Source organism: Phyllostomus hastatus, unplaced genomic scaffold (assembly GCF_019186645.2).
Source record: "Phyllostomus hastatus isolate PE091 unplaced genomic scaffold, TTU_PhHast_1.1 phas_contig_196, whole genome shotgun sequence".
NCBI classification, from domain to species: Eukaryota; Metazoa; Chordata; class Mammalia; order Chiroptera; family Phyllostomidae; genus Phyllostomus; species Phyllostomus hastatus.
The window spans coordinates 2,026,292-2,040,808 of record NW_025333709.1 but is presented as its reverse complement, the minus strand read 5'-3'; the positions used below and the strand labels follow the sequence as shown (position 1 = coordinate 2,040,808).

The following is a 14,517-nucleotide window of genomic DNA, read 5'->3' as shown; positions in this document are numbered from 1 at the left end:
TGACAGGCCTGTCAGCGGACCCTGAGGCCCGCGGGGCCGTCTGGGCTCGAACAGAGAAGCAGCGGGCTCCCTAGGGACCAGGAGGAGTCAGACCGACCGTGCTGGGCCTGGGCTCCCACGCCCTGGGGAGGGGGGTACTGTGTGTCCCCCCACCCCCCTGCTAGAGTGCCCACGGCTGCAGCCCCTGCCGTGCGGACCAGTCCCAGCGGCACAGGCGCCTGGGATCCGGAGCTCCGGCCTGAGGCCTGCGCACTCCGGTTCGGCATCCACAGCCCGGCGAGCGGTCTGGACGGCGCCACCCGCAGGGGCGCAGGCGGTGGCCGCCCACCCAGGCGGCCCCCTGGGTCAGCCCCGTCTCGCCCCTCACACTCTCCCATGCTCCTGGGATGCCTCCCAGGAAAACCGTCTGCACCTGGGTCCCCAGTCAGTCCCTTGGGGACCTGCAGTGAAAGAGCCACAGGACAGACAGGAGGGCCACCTTCGGTCCTGTGAACCTTGGCTGCCGAGCTGCAGCGGGGCCACGGGGACCGTCCTCGCAGTTCTTCCCTCTAGGAATCCCGTGCCCAACTGCATGCCAGTGGGGGCCTGGAGACGCCGTTTTCCCATGAGGCCCGGGGCCACTGAAGCCAGCCAGGGAGCAGCAGGCACGGGGGCGCTGAGCCCCAGGCCTCCTTCACCGACAGTCAGTCAGGGACCACCTGCCCCGGGCGGCCGCCATGTGGGCCACCGGACGGGAGCAGGTCAAAGGCCCAGGCCGGCCCTGGGGACGGGCACCCGGCGGGGCAGGAGCCAGCATGCCGTGCGCCTCGGTGACACGGGGCGTCGGTTTCCTGTTCTGCTGCCGGGACTCGTGTGGCCAGGTCATCTCTCCACCCCTCGCCCGACGCACGGAGAAAGCAAACCTCAGGGAGAGTGCCGCTGGTGCCTGCGTGTGCGTGGTCATGGGGCAGGGGGGCACCAGCAGCTGCGGCTGCAGTGACTCTCTGAGCAGGACTCAGGGCCCAAGCCCCAGAGGATGACGCCGCCGCTAATGTCCCAGGGAGCCGGGGGCTCTCCGGGGGCCTGGGCAGGACCTGTGAACGGGACTGGGGCGGGCTGGGGGTGGGGGCGGGGGCAGGCGCAGCGGCCAGGAAGAGGAGCTGCAGCCCCATGTAAGTGGGGCCCACGGTGCCCCCCAGGGCATCCTGCCAGGTTGTCCCAGCTGGGGAGGCCACATGTGTGCGCGTGGCCAGGACTCAGAATGCCCTGCCTGCCCCCCGGGCCCGCGGTGCCCCAGGCCCTTCGCACGCACCCACAGCCCGGGAGCAACCCCAAAACACGGGGACTACTGTCTCTGCTTTGTAGGTGGGGAAACGGAGGCAGAGAGCAGCTCAGCACCCCGGGGTGCGGAAACCCAAGGAGCAAACGATGACGGGGACAGCAGCTCGGACGCGCCTGAGACCGCAGCCACCACACTCCCCCCCCACCGAGACCGCCCTCTCATGCTCCGAAACCCGTGGCCGAGGTGTGTGGTGCGCAGAGAGGGGCCCGGGCAAGCGTGGGTCCCTGGCACCCACCCGTTTAAGGCACGCCGGGCTCGCCACCCACCTGGACGCCCCCCCGAAGGCTCGAGGTGCCCGGCAGGGCTTGCTGTTGGCGGACTCACAGGAAAGGGGGTACCACAGAATATTCAAAGCACACCTTCCACCCTCCCCAGCACCCCCCTGCCCCCAGACACGAAGGCATGAAGGACTCAGGCTGTCTGCCCGCTCGGTGTCAGGCCCACTCCACAGACGCCCCTTCCCTGCCCGGCTGCCCAGACCCCCACGACTAGGGTCCTCGGCGTGAAGGGCAGCGTGAGAGCATCGCTGGCGGGGCCGGGCGGTGGGCGGCGCCGTGGCGGACTCGGCCTGTTTCCCGGAACCTGTGGCTCAGCCGCAAACCCAGGCGGTCTCGCTGGGGGCAGGGGAGGGCACAGCGTTGTCAGGGGAAAGGGGTCACACGTGTGAGAATGGCAGCGGCCCCATTTTTGCAGACGGATACACTGAGGAGCAGCCAGCGCCCGAGGTCACACCACAGAAGTCCGGGCGGGCGGGGCTGAGAGTCCCGGGCCAGAGGGTCAAGGCCACAGGGAGGGAGGGAGGCACACGGGCTTGAGTTGGTGAGACCGTCTCAGGGTCTGAGCTGCCAGGGAGGGGTCTGGGCATGTGCCAGGGTCCCGGCCGCAGCCCCTGCAGATGCAGAGGCTCTGCCTTCCTGGCGGCGTGCAGGCAGGTGGCGCCTGGGAGAAGGGACTACGCTTGGTGGCCCAGGTGAGGAGATGGGACATGGGACCCCCCCGTCACTAAGCAGCACTACCATGACGTCCCAAGTGGGTCCAGCCCCATCCAGCCCAGACAGGCAGCCGCATGCTGGGGGGCTAGGGAGTCGCCGAGGCAGGGGCCAGAGCATGCGAGGGGGGAGGGGACAGACCGCAGCCACCCGGCCACGTTCAACTCTGTCGTGGACAACCGGAGCGATGGGACACTTGGCAACCCTCGGGCCCTCCTGGGCATCCACGTCCCCATGTGCATCGGGGACGCCCCGGTGGCCCTGAGAAGGGCTATCGCGTCTCAGGAGCGCCCGGCGGGCATGGAGCCCCAGGGGGGGGCCCCAGGGAGAGCCCCGAGAGGCGTGGCAGCCCGGACACGGATGCAGGGTGCCGCCGACACCCTAGAGACCGGCCGGCGATGGAAAGAGTCCCGAGTAAACAGAGACGCCATACTCAGGTTGCTCGGCCGGGGCCAGGGTGGGGCAGGCGGGGCCAGGGCCGGGGTGAGGCAGGCGGGGCCGGGGCCTGGGCAGGCGGTGGGTGGGGGCACCAGGGAGCCGGCATCTGTGCAGAGGAGGGGTCTGGGGACCCGAGTCCGGCCGCTGCTGGTGGCCCTGAGGACCAGCGGCAGGACAGACCCCTGCACAGGCCAGACCCTGCCCCCAGTACGTACCTCCTGTCACCACCCACTGCCCCAGCAGCTCACGGCTCCCCCACGCACGACCCAGGGGACGCTCTGCAGGGGTCCGGGCGGCCCAACAGGTGACCTCTCGGTAAGTGAGGGTCACACTCGCTTTCGTGGGGCAGTAAGACTGGGCTGCCCTCGACTTCCTCACCTGGCCGGTGGAAAAGGCACCATCTCCCCCCCACAAACCCCGTCATCGAGAGAAGCCTGCAGAGTCAAAGGGTCAGGAGTGGCCGGTGAGGAGGTGACCCTGAACGTGGGGGAGAGCAGCTGGGAGCTCGGTGACACCCAGGCTGCGCCGGGCCCGGGGCCACGGCTGTCCTTTCACATGCGATTTGTGACGAGTGTCCGGGTCGGGATGCTTTGTCTCCTGCTGCCCCGAGTTCAGGTGGCGGCGTCACTGGGAGCCTGGCCCCAGTGCACCACCTGTGAGACGCTCCCAGACGGGGTCACCTGCCCAGACGAGGGACCGCAGCCCCTGGGAACGGCAGCGGCCGGACCGCCCACGGAGCTGGGGATTGTGGAGCGGGGTGCACACGCCTCAGGCCGGGAAGGGACGCCCGTGGGGGAGGAAAGCACACGCTGAGAAGAGCGCACGGAGAAGTCGCAGAAAAGTCCGGAGTTTCCTTCCGGTCTCTGCTCCTGCGCTGCTCCTGCAGAGGGCAGGTCACGCGTGCTGTGCGACGTGTGTCCTCGGCTGTTGTCTAAACTCAGTGTCTCCTGCGCCTGCGCTTCTAACATGGAACCCTCCCCGCCTGCGGCTCCAGAGTGCCGCCCCCACCCCCAGAATGCCGGTTTCCGGGGGACGGGGATTCTCGTTCGCTCTCGTCCATCACCGGCGCCCAGGGCCGGGGGGCAGGGCTGGGCACGCAGGGGGCGTTCAGTAGACAAGTGCCCATGAACCAGAGGACGGCGGGGCCACCGCCCCCCCCCCGCCACCCGTGAGGGCCCTGGCTCTGTGCTGCCGTCAGCAACGTTGACGGGAACAGGTCAGCGGCCACGTCACCGCCTGCACTTGAATTAGGTGAAGAGCTAAGTGTGTCTCTTGGTTCCAAACACCGGGGCCGGTGTCCACCAGAGGGAGGCTCGGACCCCGCCGCATGCTCTCCTTGGCCCCGGACAGCTGTTTTACTCCTCCGGGCCTCGGTTTCCCCCCAGGCGGGTGGGCGGGCATCCCCCAGGTCCCGTCCAGCGGTGCGACGCTCCCACAGTAGCCCTGGGAAGAGGAGGTGGCTGAGCCAGCCACCCGGGCTCTCACCTGGCCCTGCCCCCCTGTTAGGGGCCATGTGGTGTCCCCCACAAATCCGTATGTCACTGTCCTAACCCCCCTGGGACCTCAGAATGTGACTGCATTTGGAGAGAACTTTATGGAGGTGATTAAGCTAAAATGAGGTCACTGGAATAGGCCCTCATCCCACACGCCTGGTGTCCTCGTAAGAGGAGATCAGGACACAGACACACACGGAGGACGGCCACGTGAGGACACAGGTAGGAGACGGCCACTTACACACCAACAGAGCAGCCTCAGGAGGAAGAGCCCTGCCCACACCTTGACCTTGGGCGTCCAGCCTCCAGGGCCAGGAGAAGATGACTTTCCATTGCTTTAGCCCCTGTCTCATGTCAGCCCTGGCAGAATAGCACGGCCCTCCCCGGGGCCCTGACCCCTGGGGCCTCCTGCCTCCGGGGCCTGCAGCCCCCCAGGAGGACAGCTGGATCGGAGGAAGGGTGGGTCTTGCTCAGGGACCCGGTACCCCCTGGGGGCAGAGCTGGCACCAAAGCCCCTCCCAGCTTGGATTCCTTCCTCTGCCCCCCTTTGTCCCGTGGTGGCCACGTGGGCTGCGATGCCGTGAAGCCACCACCACACTCATCCTCATCTACCGGGGCCCCACCGCCTGCGGGCTGGCACCGCAGGCCAAGCTCAGGGCATTCCCTCCACACAATGGGGAAACTGAGGCAAGGGAGCCCCCAGCGAGTGTGCCGCACCTGGATCTGAGTGCTGGAGAGCGCCGTCTCCGACCATGTCCCTGCCCACTCAAGATCCACGCGCAAAACACAAGGAGGCAGCCACAGGGGGGCTGCAACCCCACCGGAGCCTTCGCAAAGGTGCCTGCGTCCTCGGGCGGAGGGAAGAGGGTCCCACAGCCCCGGCGGCACGAAGGCAAGGGGAGGGGGTGTGGGTCGCCTCGGGCCTTGCCTCTCCCCGGCCCATCTGGCCAGCTGGAGACCAGACCACGTGATGCCCCGCCACACCTGCTGGCACAGAGCTCCGGAACGCTGCCGGCCTCCCGTGGGGGTGGCCGCCAGGGGATCTGCCCTTGTTGACGACGGAAGCCCCGGCCTGCCAGAGGCTCACAGCTGCCAGACAGTAGCCAGGCTCGAGGGACCACACTGCCCGTGTACCCGGAAGCGTGGTGAAAACCATCGCTGTGCTGACAGTGGACTGGGGGCAGGTCCGGGGCATAAGCAGCAGGTGGACGGAAGAGCATCCTCATGGCCGGTCCCTATGGGCCGGGCACTCAGGCCACCGGAGGCGGACGTGACCATCCAGCACGTCCGTCACAAGCTGCTAAGGGCCCACTGCGTGCAGAGTTCCTCCCGTGCACCTTGTCCCCTCTAGGTAACGCAGCCAAACCCAGGACCACCGGGGCACACTGGGGTTCAAGCCCCGGTCCCCTGGCTCTTTCCAACCGTGACCCCCATGGCCCCAGGTGCCCACGTACCCCTTCTCCCAGATTAAAAAACAATGGGGGGGCAGGGCTTCTCGCAGGGTTCTCTCTAATTACAGGAGCGCGGGAGGTATCAATTATGGTCCCAGGAAGCCCCCAATTACCCTGCGTGCACCCTGCCATCATCCCCGCCTCCCATTAGAGAGACGTGTCTGGAGGTCCTGCCACGTCTGGGGGTGCCCCGCTCCCAAGCTACCTCCAGATAACAGGTTGGTCATCTCAGAAATCCTCTTCCAGAGAATTCTGCCTCCCACCGCCTGCCATTTGCTCTCAGCCGGTGGCAGCCTTGGATCCTAGGTCGGGAGGGGGAGGGCACGGCTTCCCTTTGGGGGAGGTGTCCCTGGAAACACAGTTCTCCCGGGACGAGAGCACACAGTAAGAGCCCACTAAATGCACACTCCCTCTGCATCCTGACACCGCTTCCCCGCTCCCCGGCCCCAGGAGAAGCAGCTGTTCCCATTGGTTTCTGCACTGTGGCCAAGGGCCGTACTGCAGTCTGGGGAGCGGCAGGCTCAGAGGAAAGTGCACAGGAGTCAGGCAGCACCAGGTTCAAGTCCCCACCCCGCTTTGGGAGCTGAGCAAGTGACTCAAGCACGTGAGCCTGAGTCCCACCCTCAAAAACGGGGTAACGGCCCCTCCCTGCCAGGGAATGTAAGGGCAAGCCCTCCGCCCAGGGCCGGGCCCCAGGAGGCTGTCAAAGCTGGGGCTCTCAGTCTGCTGTCCCGGCCCCTCCGCCAAGGCCGCCCAGCTCCAGGTCTCAGTTTCTCCAAGCCCCCTAGGTGCGGCTGGCTTGCGGCGAAGAGGGATTTCCAGCGCCGCACAGAGGCCGAGAGAGCTGGTGGGTGCGGCGCGGGAGGCAGCAGCGGGGATGCGCAGGGGTGAGGCCACAGAGACGACAGCCTCAGAGAGACGGGCGGGTAGCACACACCTGCAGGCTCTATGCCCCAAAACCTGCCGCGGGCGAGCCCAGGGTACCGGGGTCGGTCTGAAGCCCCCGACCCAGGACCTACCTAGGCGTGCGGGAACCGCGCAAGGGCGGCGCCCCCTGCCGCAAAGCCCCTGTGTCTTCATCGCAGCTACGCGTCAGGATCTGCGGCGGCCCCGCATCCCTCGCGCGGATCCTGGGCGCCTCCTGCAGCCTACGGTGCCCCCCGACCCCACTGAGAGCTGATGAGTGGCGCCTTCCAGAGCGCCAAGAGCAGCCACTCCAGCCAGCGCAGTAGCAAGGGGGTGTCCAGCACGCCCAGCAGAGCTACGTGCCTGGGGCTCGGGGCCGAGGGTTGCGCGCCGAAACCTCGAGACCACAGGATCCTGGGGCAAAAGTTGGGAGGAGCCGCGGGGCTATTCCCCCCTGTGTTGCAGGTGCAGCTGCCCCAGCCCTTGCTGCGCGGCGATCCGGCTCGGGAATGTGCGGGTCCGCGGTCCCCACACCCACCTGCACTCATCTCAGCGGCAACTCGGAGTCGGGTGGTCCCGGCGCTGCAGCAGTCCGACGCTCCCGCTCGCAGGTGCGGCGCCCGGCCGCACGATGCTACACCGGTCCGCGGGTCGGCGGCTCTGCTCTCGGCAGAGCCAGCCCGCAGAGCCGCCGCAGCCTCCCGGCGCGCCAGCCCCGCCCCATCGTCCCCGCCCCTTCAGCCCCGCCCCCAAGCTGCCCCGCCCCGTCCCGCTCCGCCCCGCCCCCACCGCGCTGCGGCGGAGCGCACCCTGGGAAGTGTAGGCGCCGGGCCCCCGCCATTCCGCCTTCACGCGCCAGTAGCCGCGCGACGGACTACAAGTTCCAGCAGGCCGCACGATAGGCGCATGCGCTAACAGGGGATGCCTCTCAGGCCTCCTGCAGCCGCTCTGAGGTCTCTGCGGCGCTGTCACCGAGGCCTGGCTGATGGCCTGGCTGGCGGCCTGGCTGGCGCCAGCTCTTGATACCCTGGGAGTGCCGAAGAGGATGTCCGAGGGAAAAGCGAACTTGGTGCAACTCTTGTTGAGCCGTGGAGCTGCAAAGGTCCTTGTGCGTCTTCTGGGCCAACCCTCTCCTTCCCCAATTTGCAGAGGGGAGACTGGGGCGGCCACAGGGCACCGAGGATTTGCCCCCACCCCCTAGCGAGGCTAGAGCAGGCTGCGATTCCAGCGCAGGGCTCCTAAATCCAGGTCTAGGGCCGTGCACCCCGCGTTCCTGGAACGCTGCACCCGCCTGGCTGGGGCAGTGCTCAGGCGGAGGCGCTTCCCCCCCCCCCCCCCACGAAGGCCCCAGTCCCCAGCACCCTGCAGTGACCAATTGCCCTCTGTGACGTCAGGCGCCCAGCACAGAGCATGGGCACAGGAAAAGGAAGGCCCCGCGGTGGGAGCAGGTGGACCCACTGCGGCTTGTACTAACGACAGACAGGGAGTGCAGAGCGCCAGGGCTGGACCAACATGTAGGGGGCAGAATCTCCGGGACCTGGCCTTGCTGGGGGAGGGTCAGGGCTGCTTGGAGATGCTATCAGCACAGGGTGGAAGGCTGGGCACAGGGACTGTGGACACTGAATGGGACACCGAGACAGAAGGAGATGTTCTTCCCTGGTGCCCATGGCTCCTGGGGAGAGCTGAAGTACTGCAGAAGCAACCACGGTCAAGGCCAGCTGGCCCCAGCCCCACACACTCTGGAAACCCGGGAGGCCGTCTGGGTGGCTGGGCCAACCGGCAGCAGCAGGGCCCCAATGTCTGGCTGTGCACCGGGGCCTCCTGCCCGGAACACACGAGTGGAAGGAGCCAGATGCCTTGTTCCCCACACAGCGCCCCCCTCAGCTGGGCGGCCGTCAGCAAGTCCCTTCCCCTCGGGGCCCCAGGGCCCCATCTGAGCAGCGGCTGAGTGGAGGCGGAGCACCCTGCGGTCTGACCACCTGTGGGCAGCCTGGCTTCTCCACCTGCTCATGCGAGGTGCCTAACTCTGTGTCCGAGCGTTCACCATCGGACCTGATGGCTGCCACCCTGCCACCCCACCCCTGTTAGCATAGCTCTGAGGGTGACGTGAGCGGGTGTGTGCTGGGCCCCGGCACGAGCTGAGACCCATGAATGTCTTTGCTGTCATGCTATCATCCTCACTCTCAGCACCTCGCACTGCACCCGGGACACGGCGGTGAGGGGTGGGGGGGGCTCACAAACATCGGCTGACTGGAGGGAGAGAGCATGGAGGGGAGGGAGAGGGTGGGCACCCCTGCCACGCTTCACCCTCTGTAACGGCTCTCCGTCCGGCTCCCCGACAGCCCTGCTCCCTCCCTGGCAGGAGCACCCTCCCCTCCATGTCTCCAAACGTTCCCAGGACCCCGCTCCCTCCTACCCCCTGACCCCCGCACGGCAGACGGTTCCCCACACAGCCTGACCGTGGCCCCAGAGAGACACCACGACACCAGTGGCCAAGGGAGGCACCCGGGTGTGGACGGAAACTCGCTCCTGAGCCCCTGCCAGTCAGAGGGTGACAAGGGCGGCCGGGCTCCTGGCGGGTCCCAGAGCTCAGCCACCGGGGCTTCCCTAGAGAGCCGCCTGCCCCTGAGCAGGCGCCCTCCACCGGGGCCAGGCGGGAAGCCTCGGCAGTGCTCAGCCTGGAGGGACCTCAGGATCACGCGCAGTTCCAGCACATTCTTTCACGAGGGCAGAATGTAAGGCCCAAGGAGGCCCTGCCCAGAGTCACCCAGCAGGTTAGCGGCCAGGGAGGGCCTGCCCCAGGTCCTGTAGCCCGGCTGCGCCCCCCCTCACGCAGCTGGTTCCCCAGCCGGGCAAGCCCGGTGGGGGCAGGCCCCGCCCCGCCCTCCGCCTGCAGCACGGGGTGGGTGGGGGAGGCCACGGGACAGGTTGGTTTGCTTCGCACTCCAGGTGCGACCTCGGGCAACTGGCTTGTCCTCCCTGCTCCTCCCTTTCCTCCTCCTTCAAACCACAGCGCCGGTCCCATTGGGGTGTTTCGTGACCCAAACAAATGGGTCATGAAAGTGAAACACTTCCGAATGCCTGGCAAAAAGTCGGGCTCCATAAACGATGTGACTGTTGCTACTGAAACAGCCAGGCTGACGCAGGTGCCGTCACCGGCCCTTGGAGACAGAGCCTCCTCTCCCCTGTCTCCTCCACCCGCCCACCCGTGCACCCGCCCAGCAGGTCCTGAACGCCGTTGGTGCCCGGGGCCCTGGCCAGGGGAAGAAAACGGGCAGGAATCTGTTTCACAAGCCACGCAACTAGTCGTAGAAAATGCGGCCCGCCGCTTTTCAGAGGGCGCTGGGGGGGGGGGCGGTCAGAGGGCCTTCCAGCAACTCCTTGACACTGGCGCTGGGGCCCGTGGGCTGGGAGCTGCTTACAGGGGGCAGAGGGGCCTGGAGGCAGGAGTTTGGTCCGACCCCCGGCGGGAGCCGAGGGTAAGCACAGAATTGCCCCTGAGGATGACTCTGGGGGCCTCGCCAGGGCCCCCGTGCCACAGAACCTCCGTCACCACCACCACCACCATCGTAGTCCCGTCTTACAAATGTGGACACGGAGGCTTTTACTGAAACTCGAACCATCGCCAAGTGGAACTGCCGGGACGCACACCCAGGTCTTCCTGCAGAGAGGGCTTGGGGCCCCTCCTATCCTGTTGTCACCCCTGGGAGGCGCCCGGGCAGGCCTGGCAGCAGGACCGGGGGCCTGGGCCGAGGGCCAGCACCTCTGCTCGGAGGGACCTGTCCCACGGGACCAGCCCTGGCCCTCTGCCCCCTCGGCTGTCGGGAACGCCCCACCCTCACCGGGACAGGTCAGCCTCTCCCTCCGGACTTTGCTGCGGATCCCGCAGCCGGAGAGGCCCCCCGGTCCCCAGCTGAGCCACAGGCCACCTTTGCTCCCACGGCTGACTGTCACTGCCACATGACTCCAGTCTTGTCCCTTGTCCCCTGCCTGGGTCCTTCCCCAGATGTCAGGCCTCCAGGTAGGGCTGGGTTCCTCTCATGATGAGGTCCCCAGCACATCCCGGGGTCCCCAGAGCACCCCGGGGTCCCCGGCACATGCTGAAATCTTCAGCACAGAGGGGGAGTAGCTGGTGAGCTTCAGGTTGGCGTGTGCCCACCACAGTTCCCTCCGAGACCCCAGACGCAGCAAACCAGAGGGAAGAGTCAGACCCCGGAGCCTCTCCCCACATCCCTGACGTTGCACTGGGTCTGCGGAGGCTCCGGCAGACGGCTCCTCCTACGGAGTGCCGGCGGGCCAGGGGGCTGGGCTCACCTGGGGCCGGCCGAGAAAGGGGCCACCCTGAAAACCCGGGGGTGCAGAAAGCCTGCCCGCCGCAGGTGCGCGGCGACCGTGCACTTGGATAACCCTGGATAACCCGGGGCCCCTCTGGGCATTCTCTCGCCAAACTGCAGGTCTCTCTGTCCTCTCTTCACCTGCAAAGACGGCCCAGAAATGGATTGACTTCGCAGCCAAATGGAGAATCAAATGAAATATGATTTCATTGTGGGACCGTTCCAACCACTCAATAATTTAAAGCATGCCACGCGAAACCGGGAGTAAAAATAACATGTGACTCACATCCCGGAGCCTCGCTCTCAGCGCGCTGGGCCCGCACGGCAGGAGGGCGCAGCTGCATGGGGCCCGAGCTCACCGCCGTCGCACGCCCACGGCTGAGTGGGCCTCTGCAGGCAGGTGAGCCCAGGGCACGTGCTGGCGTGGGGCAGCCGTGCCTCGACTCTCCGTAGCGGCTGTGTCTGCGCCCTCGGAACTCTGAGGGCTTTGAGGGCTCGGCGACGTCTGGCCACCACAGAGAAGCACAAGATGGTTCGTTCCCAGCAACGCGGGGAAGCAGACAGAATATACGGGCCGGGTGCTGGCGGGGACTCACGCTGGGCAGCCTGGGCTTTGCCTGGTGCTCAGAGGGCCGTCCTTGTAATGCACGCTGTGCCTGTGTGCAGCGGGAGCAGACGGGGTGGGGGGTCGGGGGGAGGGGCGCAGAGAGGGAGGGGGAGGAGCGGGCTCAGAGGCGAACGCCTGCCCAGCCCAGGCCAGGCCCCGTGGAGGGAGCAGGAGGCATGATCAGCTCCGGACCCCCCCTCCCCCCGCACCCTCCCAGTAACGGCAGCCTGGCTGGGCCCGTTTCCTGGGGCTGCAGAAGTTTGTCCTCTCGCTGTTCACTGTTCGAGGGGCCAGACGCCTGAAATCAAGGTCTCGGGGCGGCGGTGTTCCCCAGTAGTTCTGGGGGAAGATTCTTCCTCTCCCACCGGCTTCTGGGGGCTCCTCGCCTTCCTGGGCTGCGGTGGGGCCCTCCCGTCTCTGCCCTGTCCTCACGGGGCCTCCGGTTCCCTGGGTCACCGTGTTTTGCCCTGTATAACACGCACTTTTGTGCCCACATTTTTTAGGGAAAAATAAGGATGCACATTATACATGGGTGTTACTAATTCCGTATTTATATACCGTGAAATTAAAGATTTTTCCCCCTGAAAGTCTGGGCCAAAGACGTGGGTGCACATCATCCACGGCAGACCACGGTAATCCCCTCTTCACGTGAGGTCCGGAGCCCTCCGGTGGAGGGCCCGCCCACGTCCGGCTGGACCTCCTGTGAACCAATCACATCTGCAAAGACTCTCTTTCCAAATAAGGTCGCATCCCAGGCCCCGGGGGTTGGGACCTCAGCATATCTTTCCAGGGGACACAACTCAACTTAGTACCGTCCCCCCACGACAGCCTGGGAGGGGAGCTCGGGCGGAGGGGCTCCCAGGGGGAGAGAAGAAAGCTGGGGCCCGGAGAAGCTGGGTCACCCAGGAGCCAGCGCCCCAGCAGGCCGGGAGCTCCCGGGCCCTCCCAGCCACGTGACCATGTGACCGATCTCCCGTGTCCCCACTTATCCGTGACCATCTGGGGGCAGGCCCAGCAGGGGACTCAGAGGCAGGGAGACCAGCTCTTGTCCCGAGCGGCACACAGTGGGGACCAGGACCACTCCCCCCAACGCGGTGCGGCCTGGAAGAGATGCTGGGATGGGCCTTCGGGGGACCGGTCGTGAGCCTCACCTGGAAACCTGCCCACCTGCCCCCTGCTTTTCCGTGCCAGCCCATCCCACGTTCCCCGATGGTGAGCAGCGCCCTGGTCTTCGGGGCCGGGGACCTCGCTGAAGGACCAGTACTGTGGACAAAGAAGGGGCCACCCACTGACCCCGACACGCTCAGGGGAGCACCGCATGGGGGGCCCTGCAAGCCCAGAGACCGAAGTAACCCCACGGACGGTCCGAACACAGGGACCCCTACCCAGGGCAGGCCATGGTGAGCAGTCCCCTGCAGGCCTGTAGCTTCCTTGACAAAGGTCGGTCCTCGCCTTCGAAACTGTCTGTAGTCTCCGCGCCCCTAGGAGGACGCACCTGTGACCTTGCCCGTTGTGTTGTGCGTCTCGGATGACGCTCCTTTGGAATGTCAGCGCAATCTTGCCCAGGTCCCTTAAAGGCACTCACCAGGGCACCAGAGCTGGGACCATGTCACCCTCCTGCTGCCCACACACCACCCACCCGGCTCCGTGAGTGGGGGGGAGACCCTGTGCCCGCCCCCGAGACAGAGGCAAGTCTCTCTCCCTCCGGCTGACTTTCTCTCTGACCCCAGAGACCTCCCGGCTTTGCTTTCTCCCGCCCCCTTCGCCTGCCGCCCACGGATTCAGGGAACTGCTTCCGGCTCCTCCCGAGTCCCGTGGGGAAAGTAAACTGCAGAACTGCCCTTCCCGGGGCATCTTCGCCGTCCGCTGAGACTTTGTGATCCTTTTCCTCAGTTCGGCTCCAATGGGCTCTGAAGACTTTCCTGAGGCCGGACATTCTTTCGGGGGCGACACCCTTACATGATTAAGAATCGAGGGTCTGGCAAGTGGGGAGAGCAGGGGAACCCAGGTCACCACTCCCTGGGGAGGTCACACCCCTCTCCTCTGTGGAGGGAGAGACTCTGGGCACGCGGCCCCCTGGGGCGCTTCCACTGGGGTCACCCACAGAGGTCTTGCCCCACCCGGTACTAGAGCACGCTGCGGTCGATCTTCCCGTTCCCCACTAGAGGGCAGTGGTGGGCGGAGGCGGCTCCTCCAGGTCTGGAGGGAGGGGTGCGGGCCCAGGGCGGGAGGGGCGGGGCTTGCTCAGAGTCACCGGGGAGAGAAGTGCCCCGGCTCCTGGGCTCCCGGGGCTGGAGGGGAGACGCAGCGGGGGCACGTGACAACAGCCGAACACGCGGCAGACTGGGGGGTGGGGGCGGAGTCAGGGGATCAGAGGCCGCAGGAGCTCGGGCTCGAGAGGGGGCTCAGAAACAGTTCTGTCGAAGACCTTGCATCCGCGGGACGGTTTCCGTCATCACAGTCATCCCGTTTCTTCCGACGGCCGACATAACCGTCCTCTGGTCACCGACGGGGTGCGCGCACAGAAAGCACAGGGGGAGCGCAGGGAGCGCCTGCCCGCAGCGGTCCGGCGACCAGGGCGGACCGCAGCGTGTTCTTCTGTCCTCCACAGTCTTCCTCTCACCAGCGCTTTCAGGAGCAGAGACGGGCTGCGGGCCTCGGCGCCGCTGTGAAGTCCCGCCCCCCGGCCTCGGAGACCAGCGCAGTGGGGAGTGATGTCACAGGGCCCACGTCTGTTCGGCCTCCAGCGGTGGCCAGCGTCCAGACCCCCTCCTGCCCCGGGTCCAGCACGGGAGGTGGTGAGGGCAGCCCCTGTGACCGAGTCAGAATCAACTCAAGTCCCTGTGGCCTTAGGCTGTAGCCCGACCGCTTTGCTTTTCTTTTTTTAGATTTTATTTATTTATTATTAGAGGGGAAGGGAGGGAGACAGAGAGGGAGAGAAACATCACTGTGGGGTTGCCTCTCACGTACCCCCCACT

The 14,517-nt window shown here is 66.6% G+C and overlaps 1 protein-coding gene and 1 long non-coding RNA gene across 2 annotated transcripts in view; one reads left to right on the top strand and one right to left on the bottom strand.

Moving 5' to 3' along the window:
* The window catches only part of ABLIM2 (actin binding LIM protein family member 2), an 87,190-nt gene extending 79,879 nt beyond the window's left edge, over positions 1–7,311 (bottom strand). The window contains exon 1 of the mRNA XM_045834060.1: positions 7,137–7,311. Within this exon, the coding sequence (XP_045690016.1) occupies positions 7,137–7,146 (10 nt within the window). The 5' untranslated portion in view covers positions 7,147–7,311. The remainder of the gene's footprint in view (positions 1–7,136) is intronic.
* A 248-nt stretch (positions 7,312–7,559) lies between these two features.
* Positions 7,560–14,517, top strand: LOC123815664. Its single transcript, XR_006785153.1, has 3 exons — positions 7,560–7,706; positions 11,053–11,464; positions 14,151–14,517. It is a non-coding gene; the product is annotated as an uncharacterized LOC123815664 (long non-coding RNA).